Here is a 22,191-nt window from a genome sequence, read left to right as displayed (position 1 = left end):
TCAAACAGATTTAATAGTCTCCTCTTGGCCGGGCACAGTGGCCCACACCTGTAATCCCAGCATTTTGGGAGGCCAAGACAGGCGGATCACCAGAGGTCAGGAGTTCGAGACCCACCTGGACAACATGGTGAAACCCCATCTCTACTAAAAATACAAAAATTAGCTGGGCGTGGTGGTGGGCGCCTATAATCCCCACTACTCGGGAGGCTGAGGCAGGAGAATCACCTGAACCCGGGAGGCAGACATTGCAGTGAGTTGAGATCATGCCACTGAACTCCAGCCTGGGTGACAGAGCAAGACTCCGTCTGAAAAAAAAGTCTCTTTTAATTTTGTCATTGTCTGATTATGTAAAAATCACAAACTAAAAAATATATAAATATCTGTAAGTGAAAATGTGTAACAGTCTTGTAAAACGTTTGAAAATTAATCACTAGCTTATCAGTTATTGAAACTCAGAATGGAATAAGTAAATACCAGAAAGCATATTAAAAACAATCCTCATACTATGCTCTGAATAATAAGATTGTTATCTTGCGTGCTTCTTTTATCAGTGGTATATTTAGAAAAGGCGATGGTATCAACATTAAGAATGTTAAAGAACAGTCACATTTACTGTTAAGAATGTCAGACTGACATGTATTTTTTAATGTAGTCTCTAATGGTTAGATGCAAAGAATATTTTATTAATTAATTTTGTTAACTTCATTATAGTATTCTGCATTGTATACTTTAGAATTAATACATAAAGGCCCCAAATCCCCCAGCATGCATTTCATTTGCCCCATCCTTCTTAATTTTAAAGACCATCATCAGAATATCAAGTTCATAATAACATTTCCATCTACTTAATTGAGTAAATTCATCTCATGTAGATTAGCAATAGCTGTTTTATGCTGCCTGTTTTTCATGACCTAATTGCTAATCTGCCCTCATCTGCTTTACTGCTTAGATTGTACAGTATTCTCTGAGGGCTGCACTAGAACTACTTTGAGTAGGGTGTGATAGTCTTATTAAAATGGCATTTTAGATATGGGGGGGCAGTGAAAAGGGTGATTTCTTAAAAATAAATATCCTTCTGAGAAGTCTTCCTGTAAAAAAATTATTGATATATGTTTGGGAAATTTGGGGCACTTTTTATTATAAACTTTTGATCAATTTTGTGGTTTAGGTTTAAATAAGTTGAGTACTTATAAATATTAGACTTTTGAGGGTTAATGGTTTTTTACACACTCTCTAATTATATATTTTATTCTAAATTAATAAAAGAGAATTCTATGTACTAAAACAGCCTATATCATGCATGAGAAAAAGACATGTTTGACTTACTTTATAAAGAAATTGTAAAGGTCACAATTTGAATAGACAAGGAAAGGAAAGGATAGAAGTAAACTTGATTATTTCCTTGACTCCTTTCTTTCTACCTTGTATGATTTTAAAACAAAACCAAAATTAAATAATCAAAACTCTTCTGCCAAGTACTTCGTTTAAATATGGAGAAATAGTTCCCAACATTAGTTATGTTTTTCTTCTTGTTTTGTGGTCCTTGTTGCATGCCCCAGAAAGGGACTGAAGTAGGGGTGCCTCAGGGACACCCTGTAAGATGAAACACTTAGTGAGAAAGTGGGGAACAGAATGTGACTTTTCAGTGTGGCAGGATGAGAAAATTTAGTCACCTTCCTTAAGACTAAAGGAAGAGTGATTTTCTAGAAAACTCAGGTTCATGAAGAAAGTAGTTGATTCAGGGGTTGGTAGGGAAGAACTAAAAATAGATTGAGAAAGAGCAGCCGCAGTTTAGGTTAGAACACTTTGCCTGTGGTAACATAGGGTGCTCACGGATGGGAGCATACTCTCTGAGATAACTTATGCAAAGGCATATAACAGATCACTAGCTCCAGCATATCTGAAAACATGACCTAACAGAATCTCTGTACCTTATGCCATTTTATATTATAAAACCTAAAATCTAATAGGAGCCCTCATTCCAAAACAGTTTATATGTAGGCAGATAATATCTAAAGAATATAGTATTTTATCCTAGGTACTTTCACCTAGGATACAGTATAATATCCTAGGATATTTGAACACCAATGGAAGTGTGAAATTTTAAAATCATACAACTCAAATATAAATTTACAATTCCCTTAATATTTCAAATCATAATGCTGTGTATGTACAAATAAAATGCAATCTTAATTTCCCCATGGCAATGATTCAGAAAATTTTTATCCAATTGAATATATGTTTATGGCTATAGATTAATTAGTCAAACTTCTTTATCTTTTTTTTTTTTTGCTTTTTTTTTTTGAGATGGAGTCTCGCTCTGCCACCCAGGCTGAAGTGCAGTGGCGCAATCTTGGCTCACTGCAACCTCTGCCTCCCAGGTTCAAGTGATTCTTCTGTCTCAGCCTCCCGAGTAGCTAGGATTACGGGTGTGCGCCACCATGACTGGCTAATTTTTGTATTTTTAGTAGAAACGGGGTTTCACCATGTTGTCCAGGCTGGTCTCGAACTCCTGACCTCAGGTGATCCACCCGTCTCGGCCTCTCAAAGTGCTGGGATTACAGGTGTGAGCCACTGCACCCGGCCTATTGAAGAAAATTTCTGAAAGTAAATTTGGTGTAGCCTAAGTGTACTGTGTTTACAAAGTCTACCATATTACACAGTAATGTCCGAGGCCTTCACATTCACTCACCAATCACTCACTCACACCCACAGCAACTTCCAGTCCTGGAAAGTTTCCAGCTCTGATCTCTTTCTGAGACGGAGCTCCTAGGCAGAGGGGTGGCCGCCATAATTGCGGTTCAGTAGACAGCTTTGAGTTCCAGCCTGCCAGCTTTGGAGAATCCAAATAGTCTGGACTAGGCAGGGTCCCCCCGCAATGCAGGATACCTGTTCTACCAAAAGGCAGCCAGACTGCTTGTTCAAGTAGGTCCCTGATCCCATTCCCGTCCTGAACAGATCAGAGCTCTGTTCGTAGAACTCTGGCTGGAGTGGCTGAAGCCCCCACAGGGAGGTCCAGCCCAGTGAGGACGGATGAATTGGGGTCCCGCTTAAAGAAGCAGTCTTGCAAGTCTTGGCAAGGCAGCTGTGCTGCGTTGTGGGGGATCCTTCCTCATTTGGACCGTTTGTATACTCCAAAGCCAGCAGGTTGGAATGACCAAGTGTGCTGAATTGCAGAGATGGCACCTGCCCCTTGCCCCAGGTCTTGTCTCAGGTAGACTCCAGCCTGTTGCTGTTGGCCAGCCGGAATTCCGAGCCTCAGTGGGTCTTAACTCGTGAAGTGCCATAGAAGTGGGGCCCACAGAACGATGCTGCTTGTCTCCCTGGATTCAGCCCCTTCCCTAGGGATATGTACAGATGGATCGCCTGCCTTGCCACGGATCCTAGGGCTGGAGTATGTAAAACTCTCAGCCTCTGTGTGTGCCTCATTGGCTGCTTTGCCAAGACTCCACATAGCTCTGTGTATTGCACCCAAGGACCTGGTGGCATGGGCTCTTGAGGGGATCTCTTGATTCATGGATTGCAAAGATATGTGAGAGAAGTGTGGTTTCCCAGGCGTGGTTGCACAGTCACTCACTGCTTCCTTTGGCTGGGGTTGGGGGTTCCTTTAGCTTCGGGCCACTCTCTGGAGGGCCATCACCCCACCCTGCTTTTCTTGATTTTCCATGGGTAAAGTAGTTTGCCTAGTCAGTCCCAATGTGAGAACCTGGATATTTCAGTTGAAGGTGCTGAATTCACTCACCCCTTTTGTTCCTCTCTCTGAGTGTTGTAGATTGCAGCTGCTTCTAATCAGCCATCTTCTTTTTTTTTTTTTTTTTTTTTTTTTTTTTTAGTAAGTAGAAGGAATACTCTCTAAAGTAATGTTAGGAAGTATAGTATAATCTGGCCTGGCTAACATGGCAAAACCTCGTCATGTACTAAATATACATGTACTAAAAAATACAAAAAATATCTGGCTGTGGTGGCACATGTCTATAATCCTTGCTACTTGGGAGGCTGAGGCACAAGAATTGCTTGAACCCGGGAGGTGGAGGTTGCAGTGAGCCAAGATTGCGCCATTGTACTCCAGCCTGGGCAACAAGAGCAAGACTCTGACTGGGAAAAAGAAAAGTATAGTATAGTAAATACATAACCTAATAACATGCTTATTTATTATAATCAAGTGTTATGTACTGTGCACAATTGAATGTGCTATATTTTTATATAACTGGCAGTGCAGTGGGTTTATACCAGCATCACTACAACACATGAGTAATGCATTGCGCCATGACTTTACAGTGGCTCCATTATAATCTTACGGGGCCACCATCATATATGTGGACCATTGTTGACTAAAATATCATAATGTGGTACATGATTATATATCAGTTTGGAGAGGATTGATGTATTTACCATTGAGTATTCCAAATCTATGAATATAGTATGTTTCTTCATTAATTATCTGTATCTTCATTGATTTATTTCTTCAGTCTTTTGTAGTTGTTAGCAAATAAAATCCTGTGTGTGTTTTGTTAGGTTTATGCCTGCTTCTCTTTATTTTGAGTGGTTATAAATGGTGTTGGATTTTAATTTCAGTTTCCACATGTTCACTGTGTGTAAGAAATTCAATTGATTTTTGAATGCAGATATTTATTTTGCTAACTTGCTGAATTTATGTATTAGTGCTAAGATTTTTTTAATGTAGATTCCTTGGATTTTCTCTGTAGACAGCTATGTCATCTGACCATGGGGACAGATTTACTTCTTCTTTTGCAATCTATGCATTTTATTTCGTTTTCCTGCCTTACAGTGCTAGCTAGAATTTTGGTACTATGTACAACAAAGCGTGGTGGGAGTGGGCATCCTTGCCTTGTTCCAAACCTTAGGGGGAAAGCATTTAGTATTACACTGTTAAGTATGATGTAAGCTGTAGGTGTTTTGTAGATGCTTTACATCAGTGGTCCCCGACCTTTTTGTAACCAAGGAACGATTTTGTGGAAGACAGTTTTTCCATGCACCTGGTGGCAGTGGGCGATGGTTTTGTGATGAAACTGTAGTTAGATTCTTATAAGGATTGTGCAACTTAGATCTTTGAGAATCTAATGCCACTGCTGATCTGACAGGAAGCAGAGTGCAGGCACTAATGCTTGCCCTCCCACCACTCACCTGCTACGCGGTCTGGTTCCTAAGAGGCCATGGACTGATAGCAGTCCATGGCCCAGGGGTTGAGGACCCCTGCTGTACATGAAGTTAATGAAGTTCCCCTCTATTCCTAGTTTTCTGAGCATTTTTTAAAATCATGACGGGGTGTTGAATTTTGTGAAATGTTTTTTTCCTGTATCAATAATAGTGATTATGTGATATTTCTTTTTTGGTGTATTAATACGATAGATTACATTAATGGATTTTGAATATTGAACCAGCTATGCGTACTTGGAATAAACACCACGTGGACATGGTGTATAATTCTTATTGCTGAATTCTATTTGGTACTATTTTGTTAAATAGTTTTATATCTATATTCATGAGAGATAATGGTCTGTAATTGTCATTGTCCATTTGTGCTGCTATAACAGAATACCTGGGAAATAACCTGAGACTGGCTAATTTATAATGAACAGAAATTTAATTCTTACTCTTCTTGATGCTGGGGAATCCAAGATCAGGGCCTCAGTAGGTTTGGTGTCTGGCAAAGGTTTCTGTCTGCTTCCAAGATGGCACGTTGTTGCTATATCCTCCGGAGGGCACAAACACATGTCCTCACAAGGAACAGAAGGGGAAGAGGGGCTGAATACTGTGTGAAGTCTCTTTTGTAAGAGTCTTAATTTTTTTCAAGAGGGAAGAGCCCTCATGACCTCATCACCTCCCAGTGGCCTTTTCCTCTTAATACTATTGCATTGGAGGTTGCTTCCACATAAATTTTAGAAGGACTCAAACATTCAAACCATAGCATTTCATTCTGACCCCCCCTTCCAAAATTTATATCCTTCTCACATACAAAACATATTAATTACATACCAATAGCTCCCAAAGCCTTATCTCATTCTAGCATCAACTTTAAAGTTTAAGGTCTATAGTCTTATCTAAATATAATCTAAATCAGATATGGGTGAGACTCAAAGTGTACAATTCATTCTGAGGCCAATTCCCCTCTACCTGTGAACCTGTGAAATCAAACAATTTATATGCTTCCAGATTATAATGATGGGACAGGCATAAAATTGATATTCTCACGCAAAGAGGGAGAAATAGGAAAGAATAAAGGGGTAACAGTCCCCAAGTGAGCTGAAAACCCAATATGGCAAACACCATTAATTTTTGAGGCCTGAGAATAATCAACTTTGACTTCATGTTTCATCTTCCAGACACACGAGAGTAGAGGTTGGGTCCCCAAGGCTCTGGGCAACCCCAGCACTATAATTTTGCTGGTCACAGCCCACAGAGCAGCTATCACAGGCTGGAGTCTCATGCCTGCAAGCTCTCCCAGGCTAGAGTTGCATGCTGGTGGCTCTGCAGTTCTGAGGTCTTAGTGGTGGCCCCACTTCTATTGCTCCACTGGGCATCTCCCTAGCTGGGGCTGTCTCTGGCAGCCCCACCTTTGTGGCATTTCTTTGCCTGGGCCCCAAGGCTCTATGAGGCATCCATTGAAATCTAGGTAGACATGTCTCCACAACTCACGCACTCTGTGCACCTGCAGAGTTAGCACCACATGGATGCTGCCAAGGTTTACTGCTTGTGCCCCCTGAAGTGGTGGCCTGAAGTGGTTGCCTGCATGAGCTGTACCTGAGGTGGCTGAGGAACATTGTGTCTGAATGTGTGGGAAAGAAACAAGACATCCTGAGCAACAAGCCCCACGGTTTCACAAGTGTTTTGGGCCCCTTTTTTGAAACTGTTCTGCCCTCAAGGACCTGGTGCTCTGAACCTGCTATGAGAAGGGCAGCACAGATAATCTCCAAAATGCCTTTGCAGTCATTCTTCCATTGTCTTGATGAATAGCATCTGTCTTCCTTCTATTCATATTAAATCTCCTTATCAAATGTTTGCTTGGCCACACCCTTGGCATTCTCCCTCAAGCATACTTTAAAACCTGACCAGGCTGAGAATTTTTTAAATCTTTAACTTCTGCTTTCCTTTTAATTATAAATTTTATATTTAATTTGTTTCTCTCTTCTTGCATTTTACTATAAGTAGTCAAGAGAAGCCATGAAGCATCCTGAACAATTTACTTAGAGATGTCATCCACAAAATACCCTAGCCCATTGCTCTGAAGTTCTGCCTTCCACAAAGTAATAGGACACAACACACAATTCAGCCAAGTTCATTGCTACTTTGCATCAAGGGTGGCCCTTCTTCCAGTTTCCAATAAACTGCTCCTCGTTTCCAACTAACGCCTTATCAGAATGGCCTTTACTGTCCATATTTCTACCATCATTCTGATCGCAACTACTTAGATCATCTCTAAGATGACTGAGGGTTTCTCTATGGCTGTCCTCTTCAGAGCTCTCACTGGAAGCATGCTTAATGCTTTAGCATGCACTTCAAAGCTGTTCTGGCTTCTACCCATTACCCAATTTCAAAGCCACTTCTACATTTTCAGGTATTTGTTATAGTAGCACCATCGGTTCTCAGTGCTACTTTCTATTTTAGTTTTTTTTGTACTGCTATACAAAATAACTGAGACTGGGTAATTTATGATCAACAGAAATTTATTTCTCACAGTTCTGGAGTCTGAGAAGTCCAAGATCAAGGTACCAGCAAGTTTAGTATCTGATGAGGCCCTGGTCTCTGTTTCCAAGATGGCACCTTGTTGCTGCATCCTCTAGGGGTGATGAATGCTGTGTCCTCACATGGCAGAAAAGATAGAAGAAGAAAGGGGACAGAATGCTGTGTGAAGCCTCTTCTATAAGGGCTTTAATCCTATTTATGAGGGAGGAGCCCTCATGACATAATCACTTTCCAAAGGCTCCACCTCTATGGAGACTGTTTCTATATGAATTTTGGAGGGGACACAAACGTTCAAACCATAGCATTAGCTTTCTCGTCTTGCATTGTCTTTGTATTACCTTGGTATTGGTAATAACAGCTTCATATAATGAAATAGGAAGTTTTCTCTCCTCTTCTATTTTCTTTTTCTTTTGAAAAACAGAGCTTTGCTTTTGTTGCCCAGGCTGGAGTGCAATCGTGCAATCTTGGCTCACTGCAACCTACACCTCCCAGGTTCAAGTGATTCTCTTGCCTTAGCCTCCCAAGTAGCTGGGATTACAGGTGCCCGCCACCATACCTGGCTAATTTTTGTATTTTTAGTAGAGATGAGGTTTCACCATGTTGGCCAGGCTGGTCTCGAACTCGTGACCTGAAGTGATCTGCTTGCCTTGGCCTCCCTAAGTGTTGGGATTACAGGCTTGAGCCATCGTGCCCAGCCTTCCTCTTCTACTTTCTGAAAGGGAATGTCTAACACTGGTATTAATTCTTGAAATGTTTGGCAGAATTCTCCAGTGAGATCATGTGAGCCTGAATATTTCTTTCTTTGGAGTATTAAAATAACAAATTAAATTGGATTTATAGTTATAGAGCTATTTAAATATGTATTTCATGTTTCATTTATCTGTTTCATGAGTGAATTGTGATAGTTTGTGTTTTTTGAGCAATTGGTCTTTTTCATCTAAGTTGTCAAATACATGTATCTAGAGTTGTTCCTAATATTTGCTTTTTATCCTTTTGATGTCTACATGCCCTGTAGTGATTTCTCCTTTTTAATATAGGTAGCTTTTGTCTTCTGTTTCCTTTGTCAGATTTGCCAGATGTTGATCTTTTCAAAGGATCAGTTCTTTGTTTAATTGATTTTCTTTATGGTTTTTGTTTTCAATTTCATTGATTTCTGCTCTTATTTTTATTACTTCTTTCCTTCTGCTTGCTTTTGGATTGTTTTGGTCTTCTTTTTATAGTTTCTTGACGTGGAAGTTTAGATTATTAATTTGAGGCTTTTTTTCTTTTCTAATGTCAGCACTTAAGGCTATACATTTCCCTCTCAGCACTGCTTTGGCTATGTCTCACATCTTTTGATTTTTTTTTTTTTTTTCAGAGTCTCACTCTGTGGCCCAGGCTGAAGTGCAGTGGTGTGATCTCGGCTCACTGCAACCTCTGCCCCCCGGGTTCAAGCAATTCTCTCACCTCAGCCTCCTGAGTAGCTGAGATTACAGCACCTGCCACCATGCCCAGCTAATTTTTTTGTTTTTAGTAGAGATAAGGTTTAACTATGTTGGCCCAGGCTGGTCTTGAACTCCTGACCTCAAGTGATCCACCCACCTTGGCCTTCCAAAGTGCTCGAATTACAGGTGTGAGCCACCGCACTTGGCCACATATTTTGATATGTTTTTATTTGACTCAGTTCAGTATTTTTTTCTTGAGATTTCCTCTTTGATCCATTGATTATTTAAAAGCATATTGCTTAGTTTCCAAATGTTCAGAGACCTTTTTGTTATATTTCTATTAAACATTAGTAGTTTGATTCCCTTTTCATTAGGAAGCATACTCTGTATGAGTTAAATTCCTTTAAGTTTGTTCAGGTCTGTTTTATGGCCCAAGATATGATCCATCTTGGCACATATTCCATGGACATTTGAAAAGAATGTGTATTCTGCTGTGGTGAATTGGAGTGTTCTATAAATGTCAGTTACATCCAGTTGGCTGACGGCATTGTTGAGTTGTATATCATTGCTTATTTATATATTTAGTTATGCTATTAATTATTGAGAGGGGGTATTGGACTTTTTGACTGTAATTATAAATTTGTCTTCAGTTCTGTCAGTTTTTGTTTCACATGTTTTGCAGCTCTGTTGTTTGGTGCACACACATTTAGGATTGCTATGCCATCTTGGTGGATCTTTTTATCATTATATAATGTCTGTCTTCATTCCTGGTCATTTGTTTTTGCCTTATAGTCTACTTTACCTTACCTGATACTAATATAACTACTACTGCTTTCTTTTGATTAATGTTTGTATGGTATATCTTTCCAATCCTTTTACTTTCGAACTACCCATATTGTTATATTTGAAATGAGTTCATTATAGATAGCATATATATGTATATATGTAAAAAAGATGAAAAACCATGTGTGTATATGTTTGTGTGTGTGTATTAAATAGTTTGTATATTTAAACTGTTTACATTTAATATAGTGATTGATGTGTTAGGGCCTAAGTCTGCCATTTTATTTTTACTTTCTATTATTTCTCTCGCATTATCATTTCTCTTTTTTCTCTATTACAGATAGCATTTCTCTGTTATAAATAGCATATATATGTAAAAAAGATGAAAGACCGTGTGTGTGTGTTAGACAATTTGTGTATTTAAACCATTTACATTTAATATAGTGATTGATATGTTAGGGCTTAAGTCTGCTATTGTATTTTTTATTTTCTATTTTTTCTCTCTCATTATCATTTCTCTGTTTTCTTCTTTCTGCCTTCCTGTGGCTCAACATTTTTTAGAATGCCACTTGAATTTATTTATAGTGTTGTTTTTTAAAATATATTTCTTTTTATCACTTTTTAGTGGGTATAATAAGTATAATGTTATATATACATAACATCACAGTCTACTGGTGTCAGATTTTTGCTATTTCAAGTGACATATGAAAACCTTACCGCCCCTTAAATCCCTTTACCTTCTTTATTTATAGTATCATTGTCTTGAGTATTTTCTGTATAACACTGAAGGTTATAATTTTGATTTAGTGGTCAGACATAATTAGAAAACTCAAGAGCAGGAGGAAAGTCTATTGTGTTTACTCATATTTTTACTCTTTTGTCCTTTCTTCTTTCCTTGTTGTCCAATATATTTTGTTTTATGATTCATTTTCTGTTTATAGAGCTTCCTTCAGCCATTATTGCAGGATAGGTCCACTGGTGACGAATTATTTTAGTTTTCCTTCATCTCAGGATGTTTTGGTTTCCCCTTTATGCCGGTAAGATACTGTCACAGGATACTGACTTCAGGTATAACAGTTATTTTCTTTCAGCATTTGAAAAATGCTGTGCCACTTCCTTCTGGCCTCTGTGGTTTGGGGCGAGAAATACACTGTCATTTGAATTGTATTTCTACTACAGATAAGGTCTTGTTTCTCTGTTGCTGCTTTTAAGTTGCTGTTCAGAGTCCCAAAACTTCCCAGGGCTGTGTTCTTTTTTTGTTCTTTTTTTTTTGGTCTACTTTGTTTTTCAGGTTGGGCAATTTATGTTTTTCTATCCTCAAGTTCACTGGTTGTTTTCTCTGTTTGCTTCATTCTGCTGTTGAGCCCATCCAGTAAGTTTTTAACTTCAGTTAGTGTACACACCAATTCTGACATTTCCATTTGGTTCTTCTATATGTCTTCTATTTTTTTGCTGAAACTTTATTTGTTTTAAGAGTGTTCATTATTGCTTGTCATATCATTATTACATGGCTGCTTTAATAGCACAGTCAAGTAATTTTTTATTTATTTGTTTTTTTGAGATGGAGTCTCACTCTGTTGCCCAGGCTGGAATGCAATGGTACTGTCTTGGCTCACTGCAACCTCCACCTCCTGGGTTCAAGTGGTTCTCCTGCCTTAGCCTCCTGAGTAGCTGGGATTACAGGCATGCGCCACCACACCCGGCTAATTTTGTATTTTTAGTAGAGACAGGGTTTCATCGTGTTGGCCAGGCTGGACTCGAACTCCTGACCTCAGGTGATCTGCCCACCTCGGCCTCCCAAAGGACTGGGATTACAGGTGTGAGCCACCACGCCCAGCCAGGTAATTTAAATATCTCTTTTTTCTTGTTGGCATCTGTTACCTTTTCTCATTCAAATTGAGGTATTCTTGGTTCTTGGTGTAACAACTGATTTTTTATTTAAATTTGGACATTTAGGGGTATTATGAAACTTTGGACCTTATTTAATTCTTCTGTTTTACCTGGTCTTCTCTGGCAATACTCTAGCCATGGAAGGGGTAGTGCTGCCTGTTACTGCTAGTTAGAATTGAAGTCCAGGTTTCCTATGTGGTCTGTTTGACAGATGAGGAACGGAGTGTTTGTGGATTCTCAGGTGGGTATGGATATTCCTGCTTGCCTCTAGGCCTCCACTGAAAACCGCTGCCTGGGAGGAGGAGCAGGAATACCTGCTTACTGCACCCCACTTGGCCTCCACTGACATTATGTGGGGATGGCTTTGCTACCATTGGGCAGTTGTGAAAGCCCTGATTCTTCACTAGGCTCCCTTTTTTTTTGGGGGGGGGGGATGGAGTCTCACTATTTCGTCCAGGCTGGAGTGCAGTGGCGCAATCTTGGCTCACTGCAACCTCTGCCTTGCAGGTTCAAGCGATTCTCCTGCCTCAGCCCCCCCAGTAGCTGGGATTACAGGCACACAGCACCACACCCAGCTAATTTTCATATTTTTAGTAGAGACAGGGTTTCACCATGTTGGCCAGGCTGGTCTTGAACTCCTGACCTCAGGTCATCCACCCCCCTCAGCCTCCCAAAGTGCTTAGATTACAGGTGTGAGCCACCACACCAGCCCACTAGACTTCCTCTGTAACCACACTGACTGGTAGAGGAAGAGACACCTATTACTTCTGAGTGGTTATGGAGGTTCAGGCTACCCATATCATCTCCACTGACTTTATTAGCAGGAGAAGGATCCACCTTATCTTTTAGCCTTCTCTCTCATATCACCCTGGTGGGGAGGTTGGGTGCCTCATTACAGGCTGGCAATGGCAGAAGCCTAAGTTTCCCATTAGTCTTTGCTCTCATGCTGGGTGGTGGGATGGGGGTGACACTACTTTCTGTCTTGTTTGCCTGAATTAGAGTGGTTATTGTCTAAAAGCTTTATCTTTTAGACAAAAGATAAATGCCTATGCTGTCTCTTTTTTGATCCTTTAGCTAGAGAGAGCAGGCTTTTGTTTTTGTTTTGCCTGTATGTGTGTGTCTGTGCCTGTTAGTGTTTCTGGGTTGCTAGTTTCTGCAGCACCAAGTCTGAGATATATAAGAAACACAAAGAAAACTCATAGAACTGACCACTCTGGGTATTCTTGAGTCCTACAGTACCTAGCTGGTCAGCCTTCTCTCTAACTTTCAAATTCTTCTTGTGTTTGTTTTATTTATAATGGTTAATATAAGATACGAGTAAACAAATAACTTGTTTACTCTTTTATCTTTTTTATAATTCTTAGTGAGAGGAATGTGGAAAAGTTCTCCATTTTTTCTGAAATGGAAGTTTTATGTTAATTTCTCATATGGTTGGGATCTGTGCTCCCACCCAAATCTCATGTTGAAATATAATCACCAGTATTGGAGGCGGGGTCTGGTGGGAGGTGATTGGATCATGGGGGCAGTGTCTCATGAATGGTTTAGCAAATCCCCTTCGTTCTCTTCTTGAGACAGTGAGTTCTCATGAGATCTGCTTGTTTAAAAGCGTGTAGCACCTCCTCCCTCTCTCTCTCTTGTTTCTGCACCTGCCATGTAAGACACCTGTTCTCCCTTTGCCTTCTGCCATGATTGAAAGCTTCCTGAGGCCTCCCCAGAGGCAGAAGCATTCACACTTTCTGTACAACCTGCAGAGCTGTGAGCCACTTAAACCTCTTTTCTTTATAAGTTACCCAGTCTCAGTTATTTATAGCAATGTGAGAATGAACTAATACATTTTGAAAAAAGATTTTTTTAAAGCTTATTTATTTATGTATTTTTTAAACTTTTAGGTTCAGGGGAACATGTGAACCTAAAAGTTTAAAAAAATACATAAATAAGCTTTAAAAAAGCTTACATAGGTAAACTCATGTCACAGGGACTTGTACAGATTATTTCATCACCCACATATTAAGTCCAGTACCCAATAGTTATCATTTCTACTCCTCTCCCTCCTCCCACCCTCCAACCTCAAGTAGACCCCAGTGTCTTTTGTTTCCTTCTTTGTGCTCATAAGTTCTCATAATTTAGCTCTCACTTGTAAGTGAAAACATATGGTATTTGGTTTTCTATTCTTGCTTTAGTTTGCTAAGGATAACAGCCTCCAGCTCCATCCATGTTCCTGGAAAAGACATGGTCTCACTCTTTTTTATGGCTGCATAGTATTCCATGGTGTATATGTACCACATTGTATGGCTGCATAGTATCCCATGGTGTATATGTACCATATTTTCTTTATCAAATTGGTCATTGATGGGCATTCAGGTTGATTCCATGTCTTTGCTGTTGTGAATAGTGCTGCATTGAACATTTGTGTGCACGTGCCTTTATGGTAGAATGATTTACACTCCTCTGAGTATGTACTCGGTAATGGTATTGCTAGGTTAAATAGTAGTTCTGCTTTTAGTTCTTTGAGGAATCACCATACTGTCTTCCATAATGGTTGAACTGATTTTCACTCCCACCAACAGTGTAGAGGTGTTCCCTTTTCTCCACAATCTTGGCATCATCTGTTATTTTTTGACCTTTTAGTAATAGTCATTCTGACTGGGTAGAGATGGTATCTCATTGTGGTTTTGATTTGCATTTCTCTAATAATCAGTGATATGGAGCTTTTTTCATATGCTTGTTGGCTGCGTGGATGTCTTCTTTTGAAAAGTGTCTGTTTATGTCATTTGCCCACTTTTTAATGGGGTTGTTTGTTTTTCTCTTATACATTTATTGAAGTTCCTTATAGATCCTGGATATTAGACCTTTGTCATATGCAGAGTTTTCAAAAATTTTCTCCTATTCTGTAGGTTGTCTGTTTACTCTGTTGATAGTTTCTTTATGCTGTGCAGAAGCTCTTAAGTTTAAATCTCAGTTGTCAATTTTTGCTTTTGTTTCAATTGCTTTTGGTGTCTTTGTAATGAAATCTTTGCCCATTCCTACAGCCAGGATGCTATTGCCTATGTTGTCTTCCACAGTTTTTATAGTTTTGGGTTTTATGTTTAAATCTTTACTCCATCTTTAGTTGATTTTTGTGTATGGTGTAAAGAAGGAGTCCAGCTTCAATCTTCTGCATATGGCTAGCCAGTTATCCCAGCACCACTTAATGAATAGGGAGTCCTTTCCTTATTGCTTGTTTTTATCAGCTTTGTCGAAGGTCAGATGGTTATAGATGTGCAGCCTTATTTCTGGGCTCTGTTCTGCTCCGTTGGTCTATGTGCCTGTTTTTGTACCAGTACCATGCTGTTTTGGTTATGTAGCCCTGTAGTATAGTTTGAAGTAAGGTAGCGTGATGCCTCCAGTTTTGTTCTTTTTGCTTAGGATTGCCTTGGCTATTCAGGCTCTTTTTCATTTCGTATGAATTTTAAAATAGTTTTGTCTAGTTCTGTGAAGAATGTCATTGTTAATTTGATAGGAATAACATTGAATCTGTAAATTACTTTGAGCAATATGACCATTTAAATGATACTGATTCTTCCTATCCATGAGCATGGGATGTTTTTCCACTTGTTTGTGTCTTCTCTGATTTCTTTGAGTTTTGTAATTCTCGTCATAGAGCTCTTTCACCTCCCTGGTTGGCTGTATTCCTAGGTATTTTGTTCTTTTTGTGGCAGTTGTGAATAGGATTGCCTTTCTGATTTGACTCTCGGCTTGGCTGTTGTTGGAGTATAGGAATCCTAGTGATTTTTGCACATTGATTTGTATCCTGAAACTTTGCTGAAGATGTTTATCAGCTAAAGGAGCTTTGGGCTGAAACTATGGGGTTTTCTAGATACAGAATCATGTCAGCTGCAAAGAGGGACAGTTTGGCTTCCTCTCTTTTTATTTGAATGCACTTTATTTCTTTCTCTTGCCTAATTGCTTCAGCTAGGACTTCCAATACCGTGTTGAATAGAAGTGGTGAGAAAGGGCATCCTTGTCTTGTGCCAATTTTCAAAGGGAATACCTAGTTTATTGAGAGTTTTTTTTAACATAAAGGGGTGTTGAATTTTATTGAAAGCTTTTTCTGTGTCTATTCAGGTAATCATGCAGTTTTTGTCTTTAGTTCTGTTTATGTGAAGAATCACATTTATTAATTTGCATATGTTGTACCAACCTTGCTATCTGGGGATGAAGAATACTTGATTGAGGTGGATTAGCTTTTTGATGTGCTGCTGGATTCAGTTTGCAAATATTTTGTAATTTTTGCATCACTGTTAATCAAGGATATTGGCCTGAAGTTTTTTTGTTGTTGTGGCTCTGCCAGGTTTTAGTATCAGGATGATGCTGGCCTCATAGAATGATTTTGGGAGGAGTCCTTCCTCAGTTTTTTCGACTCGTTTCTGTAGGAATGATACCAGCTCTTTGTACATCTGGTAGAATTCAGCTGTGAATCCATCAGGTCCTTGCCTTTTTTTAGTTGGGAGCCTAATTTATTACTGATTCAATTTTGGAGCTCGTTATTGGTCTATTCAAGGAATCAATTTCCTTCTGGTTTAGTCTTAGGAGGGTGTATGTGTCCAGGAATTTATCCATCACTTCTGGGTTTTCTAGTTTGTGTGCATAGAGGTTTCTGTAGTAGTTTCTATTGGTTATTTTTACTTCTGTGGGGTCAGTGGTAATGATGATTCCCTTCATCATTTCTAATTGTGTTTTTTTGGACTTTCTCTCTATTAGCCTAGCTAGTAGCTTACCTATCTTGTTAAATTAAAAAAAAAAAATCCATTCCTGGATTTGTTTATCTTTTGAATGGGTTTTCTTGTCTCTGTCTCCTTCATTTCAGCTCTGATTTTGGTTATGTTTTGCCTCCTGCTATCTTTGCAGTTGAGTTGTTCTTGCTTGTCTAATTCTTTCCGTTGTGATGTTAGGTTGTTAATTTGAGATCTTTCTGACTTTTTGATGTGGGCATTTAGTGCTATGAATTTCCCTCGTAACACTGCCTTAGCTGTGTTGCACATATTCTGGTATGTTGTATCTTTGTTTTCATTAGTTTCAAAGAACTTGATTTCTGCCTTTATTTCATGATTTATCTAAAAGTCATTCAGGAGTATGTCATTTAATTTCTGTGTAATTGCATTCTTTTGAGCAAGTTTCTTAGTCTTCTGTTTTCATTGCACTGTGGTTTGAGAGTGTGTTTAGTATGGTTTTGGTTCTTTTGCATTTGCTGAGGATAGTGTTCAATTATGTGATCAATTTTAGAGTATGTGCCATGTGGCAAGGAGAAGAATGTATATTCTGTTGTTTGGGGGTAGAAAGTTCTGTAGAGATCTGTCAGATCCATTTGGTTCACTGTTGAGTTTGGGTCCTGAATATCTTTGTTAATTTTCTGCCTCAGTGATCTGTCTAATACTGTCAATGGAGTGTTGAAGTCTTCGACTATTAATGTGGGTGAGTCTGTGTCTCTTTTTAGGTCTCTAAGAACTTGCTTTATGAATCTGGGTCCTCCTGTGTTGGGTGCATATATATTTAGGATAGTTAAGTCTTGTTGAATTGAACCCTTTACCATTATGTAATGCCCTTTTTTTGTCTTTTTTTAATCTTTAAATTAGGATTGCAACCCCTGCTTTTTTCTGTTTTCCATTTGCTTGGTAGTTTTCCCTTCATTTCTTTGAGGCCAAGGGTATCATTACTTGTGAGATGGGTCTCTTGAAGACAGCATGCCATTGAGTCTTGTTTTTTTATCCAGCTTGCCACTCTGTGACTTTTAAGTCGGGCATTTAGCACATTTACATTCAGGGGTTGTATTGATATGTGTGGATTTGATCCTGTCATTGTATTGTTAGCTGGTTATTATGTTGGCTTCTTTTTGTGGTTGATTTATAGTGACACTGGTCTGTGTATTTTTGTATTAGCTTATAGTAGTCTTTCATTTCTGTATTTAGTGCCCCTTTATAAATGCTTATTTAAAAAGACATCACTTGCAGTTGTGATGAAACACCCCAGAAATAAATACAATTGAATTTATTTGCTTTTTTAAAAAAATAACTGATTCTGTATATGTAGCCCAAATTACTTCTGCTATTGCCCTACTTCAATGGTGATTTCATACTTCTCATTGTAAAAGCATCATCAATAATTATTCAGTCATTTCTCCTAATAGCATTTACTATGTTAATAGTTTCATCTCTCTATGAAGAAATAGTAAATAGTCATACACACACAAATACATACATACCCACGTACAGTTATATTTGAGTACTTTTGTTTCTGGAAGAATTGCTGGGGAAGAGGCTGTATATTTTAATTTTAATGGATATGTTTAGACTGCTTTCCAAAAAGGCTGTAATAGAATAATACCTTTCCTCCACCAATTTAGAAGTAGCCTTTTCCCTGTCAACAGTACATCTGAATTAGATTTTAAATTAGTACCCATATGATTGGTATAAAATTATATCTTGGTATTACTTAATTTATATTTCTTTAACCTTTAGAGTATATGAGCCTCTTTTCTTACTTGTTGGCCACATGGGCACTCAACTGTGGATTGCCCATTTATGACCTTTGCCTATATTTTTCTATTGGGTTGTTGTCCATTTATAAAATCTCTTTATAGCAATCTTCTGTTTATACTCTGAATTGGATACATCCTTTCCAAATCTATTATTTATCTCTTGATTTGTTTACTCTTTTATCTTTTTTGTAATAACATCTGGTTTTCATTCTTAATTAAGATGTCCCTTTCCTTTAAATAGTACAAGTAGTTTTTAAGATTTCTTTTTGCAAAACTTTTATTGTTTTGGCTTTTAAAGTTAACTCTCTTCTCTATCTGGAATTTATTTGTGTATACAGTGTAAGAGTGTGTCCAGTTTTCTTTTAAATGGATATTCAGTTGTGTAAGCATTACTTAATAGTTTTCCCACTAAATTGAAATATAGACAATCCTAGACTTCTAATGATTTGACTTACAATTTTTTGACTTTATGATAGTGCAAAAACAATACTGTACTTTGAATTTTGAATCTTTTCCTGGACTGGCAATATGTGGTGGGATACTTCCTCATAATGCTGGGTAACAGCAGCAAACTGCAGCTTCCGCTTAGCCATATGATCATGAGGATTAAAACTGATCCTCTACAGTGTACTGTGTCACTATGTTATTTTGCCCAACTATAAGCTAATGTAAATGTTCTGAGTACACTTAAGGTAGACTAGGCTAAGCCATGATGTTAGTTTTACTAAATGTATTTTCTAATTAAGGCTGTTTTCAATATATGATAGGTTTATCAGGATTTTAGTCCCTTAATAAGTCAACAAGCATTGGTATTTATGGATTGTCTATTCTCTTCTAGGAATTTGTCTATTCCTATGCCAGTATATATTGATTTTGTTACATTGGCAGTATAGTACATGCAAATGCACACATACACACATACACATGGGGTGGTGAAAATACTCTTATGAGGCTGTTTGAGTTTGACTATAGTAATTAAGAATGGAGTTGCTTCTCAATGTCAAGTCTCCAATTAAAACGGTGTGTGTGTGTGTCTCTGTGTGTGTGTGCGTGTGTGTGTGTGTGCTTTTGAGACAGAATCTCACTCTGTCACCCAGGCTGGAATGCAGTGGTGTGATCTCGGCTAACCCCAGCCTCCACCTCCTGGGCTCAAGTGATTCTCATGCCTCAGCTTCCCAAGTAGTTGGGATTACATGCATGTACCACCACACCCAGCTAATTTTTGCATTTTTAGTAGAAGAAGGGTTTTGCCATTTTGCCCAGGCTGGTCTCGAACTCCTGGCCTCCAGTGATGCACCTGCCTTGGCCTCCCAAAGTGCTGGGATTACAGCCATGAACCACTGCTCCTAGGCCTAAAATGGGATTTAATAAAGAGCCCAATGGATTGCCATCTATTCGTAACTATTCTTGATGTTGCCAGATCATATTTCACCTTTGTAAAATATTGAAAAATAAATGTATACCATTTAGTGAGAGCCAGTTTTTTTTTTTATAGATGAGAAAGTTGATACTGTTCTAAGTGTTATTTGCCCAGTATTATTTAACTATTACATGGTAAAGTTAGGATTACAACATTAAATTGAAGCTCTTTTTATTGTGCCAAAATGAAATATTTTATGAAAAGTACTTTGAAAACAAAGGTATATGCAAATTGATATGATGGCTATCTCATGATCATCTCCACAATAGTAGCAACTCTGAGTTTTATTTAGAAACAATGCAATGGTTTATGTACAATAAAACTTACAGCCAATTATTTATAACAGAACAATTATACTTTGATGTTTTCTTTCAGAATATGGTCTATGAATAAAATGTTAGAAATTAATTTTATTCTTTAAAAATCTCAATAATTGGTTCTTTTAAACATTTTTTAGAACAGAAGAAAGTTAAAAAACCAAAACCTGAATTTCCTGTATACACACCTTTAGAAAGTACATATATTCAGTCTTATGATCATGGAACTTCCATAGAAGAAATTGAGGAACAAATGGATGATTGGTTGGAAAACAGGAACCGAACACAGAAAAAACAGGTAAATAAACTTTATAAAACTTGTTTTGAGTAGAACATGTGCAGAAAAGCACATAAAATACAGGGTTAGCTCACGATATAGTGCTTTGTTTTATTGCACTTCACAAATACTGTTTTTTTGTTTTGTTTTGTTTTGTTTGAGACGGAGTCTCACTCTGTCACCCAGGCTGGAGTGCAGTGGCTCAATCTCAGCTCACTGCAAGCTCTGCCTCCCGGGTTCACGCCATTCTCCTGCCTCAGCTTCCCACGTGTCTGGGACTACAGGTGCCTGCCACCACGCCTGGCTAATTTTTTGTAGAGATGGGGTTTCACCATGTTAGCCAGGATGGTTTTGATATTCTGACCTCATGATCTGCCCCCCTCGGCCTCCCAAAGTGCTGGGATTAAAGGTGTGAGCCACCGTGCCTGGCCGGGTTTTTTGTTGTTGTTGTTTTGTTTTGTTTTGTTTTTTTTACAAATTGAGGGTTTGTGGCAGCCCTAAATTGAGCAAGTTTACAGGTACCATTTTTCCAAAAGCATCTCCTTCCTTTGTGTCTCTATATAACATTTTGGTAATTCTTGTGGTATTTCAAACTTTTCGTTATTATAACATCTGGTATGGTGATCTGTGATCAGTGACCTCTGACGTTACTGTTATAATTATTTGGGGTACCGTGAAGTGCACCCATATAAGACAGCAAACTTAATTGGTAAATATTATGTATATTCTGGCTGCTCCACTAATCATTCATCCTCTAGTCTCTTTCCATCTCCTCTGGTCTCCCTACTCCCTAAGGCACAGCAGTATTGAAATTAGGCCAATTAATAACCCTACCATGGCTTCCAAGTGTTCAAGTGAAAGGAAGAGTTGCATGTGTGTCACTTTACATAAAAATGATTAAGCTTATTTAGGAAGGCATGGTTGAAAGCCAAGATAGGCCAAAAGCTAGGCCTCTTGCACCAAACAGTTAGCTAAATTTTAAATGCAAAGGACACATTTTTGAAGGAAATTAAAAGGGCTATTCCAATGAATACATCAAAGATAAGCAAGCGAAACAACGTTATTGCTGATACGGAGAAAGTTTGAGTAGTCTGGATAGAAGATCAAATCAGCCACAACATTCTCTTGAGCCAAAGCTTAATCCAGAGCAATGCCCTCTTTCTCTTCATTCTAAGAAGGCCAAGAGAAGTGAGGAAGCTGCGGAAGAAAAGTTAGAAGCTAGCAGATGTTGGTTCATTAGGCTTAAGGAAAGCAGCTGTCTCCATAACATAAAAGTACAGTGTGCAGCAGCAAGTGCTGACGGAGAAGCTGCAGCAGGTTATCCAGAGGATCTAGCCAAGATCATTGATGAAGGTGGCTACACCAACCAGTAGATTTTCAATGTAAATGAAACAGCCTTCTGCTGGAAAAAGATGCCATCTAGGACTTTCATGGCTAGAGAGGGGAAGAAGTTGATGCCTGGCTTCAAAGCTTCAAAAGACAGGCTTACTTTCTTGTTAGGGAATAATGCAGCTGGTAACTTTAAGTTGAAGCCAGTGCTCATTTATCATTCTGAAAATCCTAGGGTACTTAAGAATTATGCTAAATCCATTCTATCTGTGCTCTATAAATGGAACAATAAAGTCTGGATGACAGCACATCTGTTTATGGCATGGTTTACTGAAGCCCCATGTTGAGACCTACTGCTCAGAAAAAAAATATTTTTTTCAATATATTACTGCTGATTGACAGTGTACCTAGTCACCCAAGAGCTCTGAGGGAGATATGAAAGGAGATGAACGTTGTCTATATGCCCATACCACAACATCCATTCTGCAGCCCATGAATCAAGGAGCCCTTCCAACTTAAGTTTTATTATTTAA

General features: G+C 38.6%; 1 protein-coding gene across 1 annotated transcript in view; it reads left to right on the top strand.

The window, feature by feature from the left end:
- The window catches only part of DNAJC1 (DnaJ heat shock protein family (Hsp40) member C1), a 208,497-nt gene that overhangs the window by 109,522 nt on the left and 76,784 nt on the right, over positions 1-22,191 (top strand). Inside the window, exon 8 of the mRNA XM_055296733.2 lies at positions 20,193-20,350. Within this exon, the coding sequence (XP_055152708.1) occupies positions 20,193-20,350 (158 nt within the window). The remainder of the gene's footprint in view (positions 1-20,192; positions 20,351-22,191) is intronic.

The sequence above is a fragment of the Symphalangus syndactylus genome, chromosome 10, assembly GCF_028878055.3.
Source record: "Symphalangus syndactylus isolate Jambi chromosome 10, NHGRI_mSymSyn1-v2.1_pri, whole genome shotgun sequence".
Taxonomy (NCBI): Eukaryota; Metazoa; Chordata; class Mammalia; order Primates; family Hylobatidae; genus Symphalangus; species Symphalangus syndactylus.
This window is presented reverse-complemented; position numbering and strand designations above follow the sequence as displayed.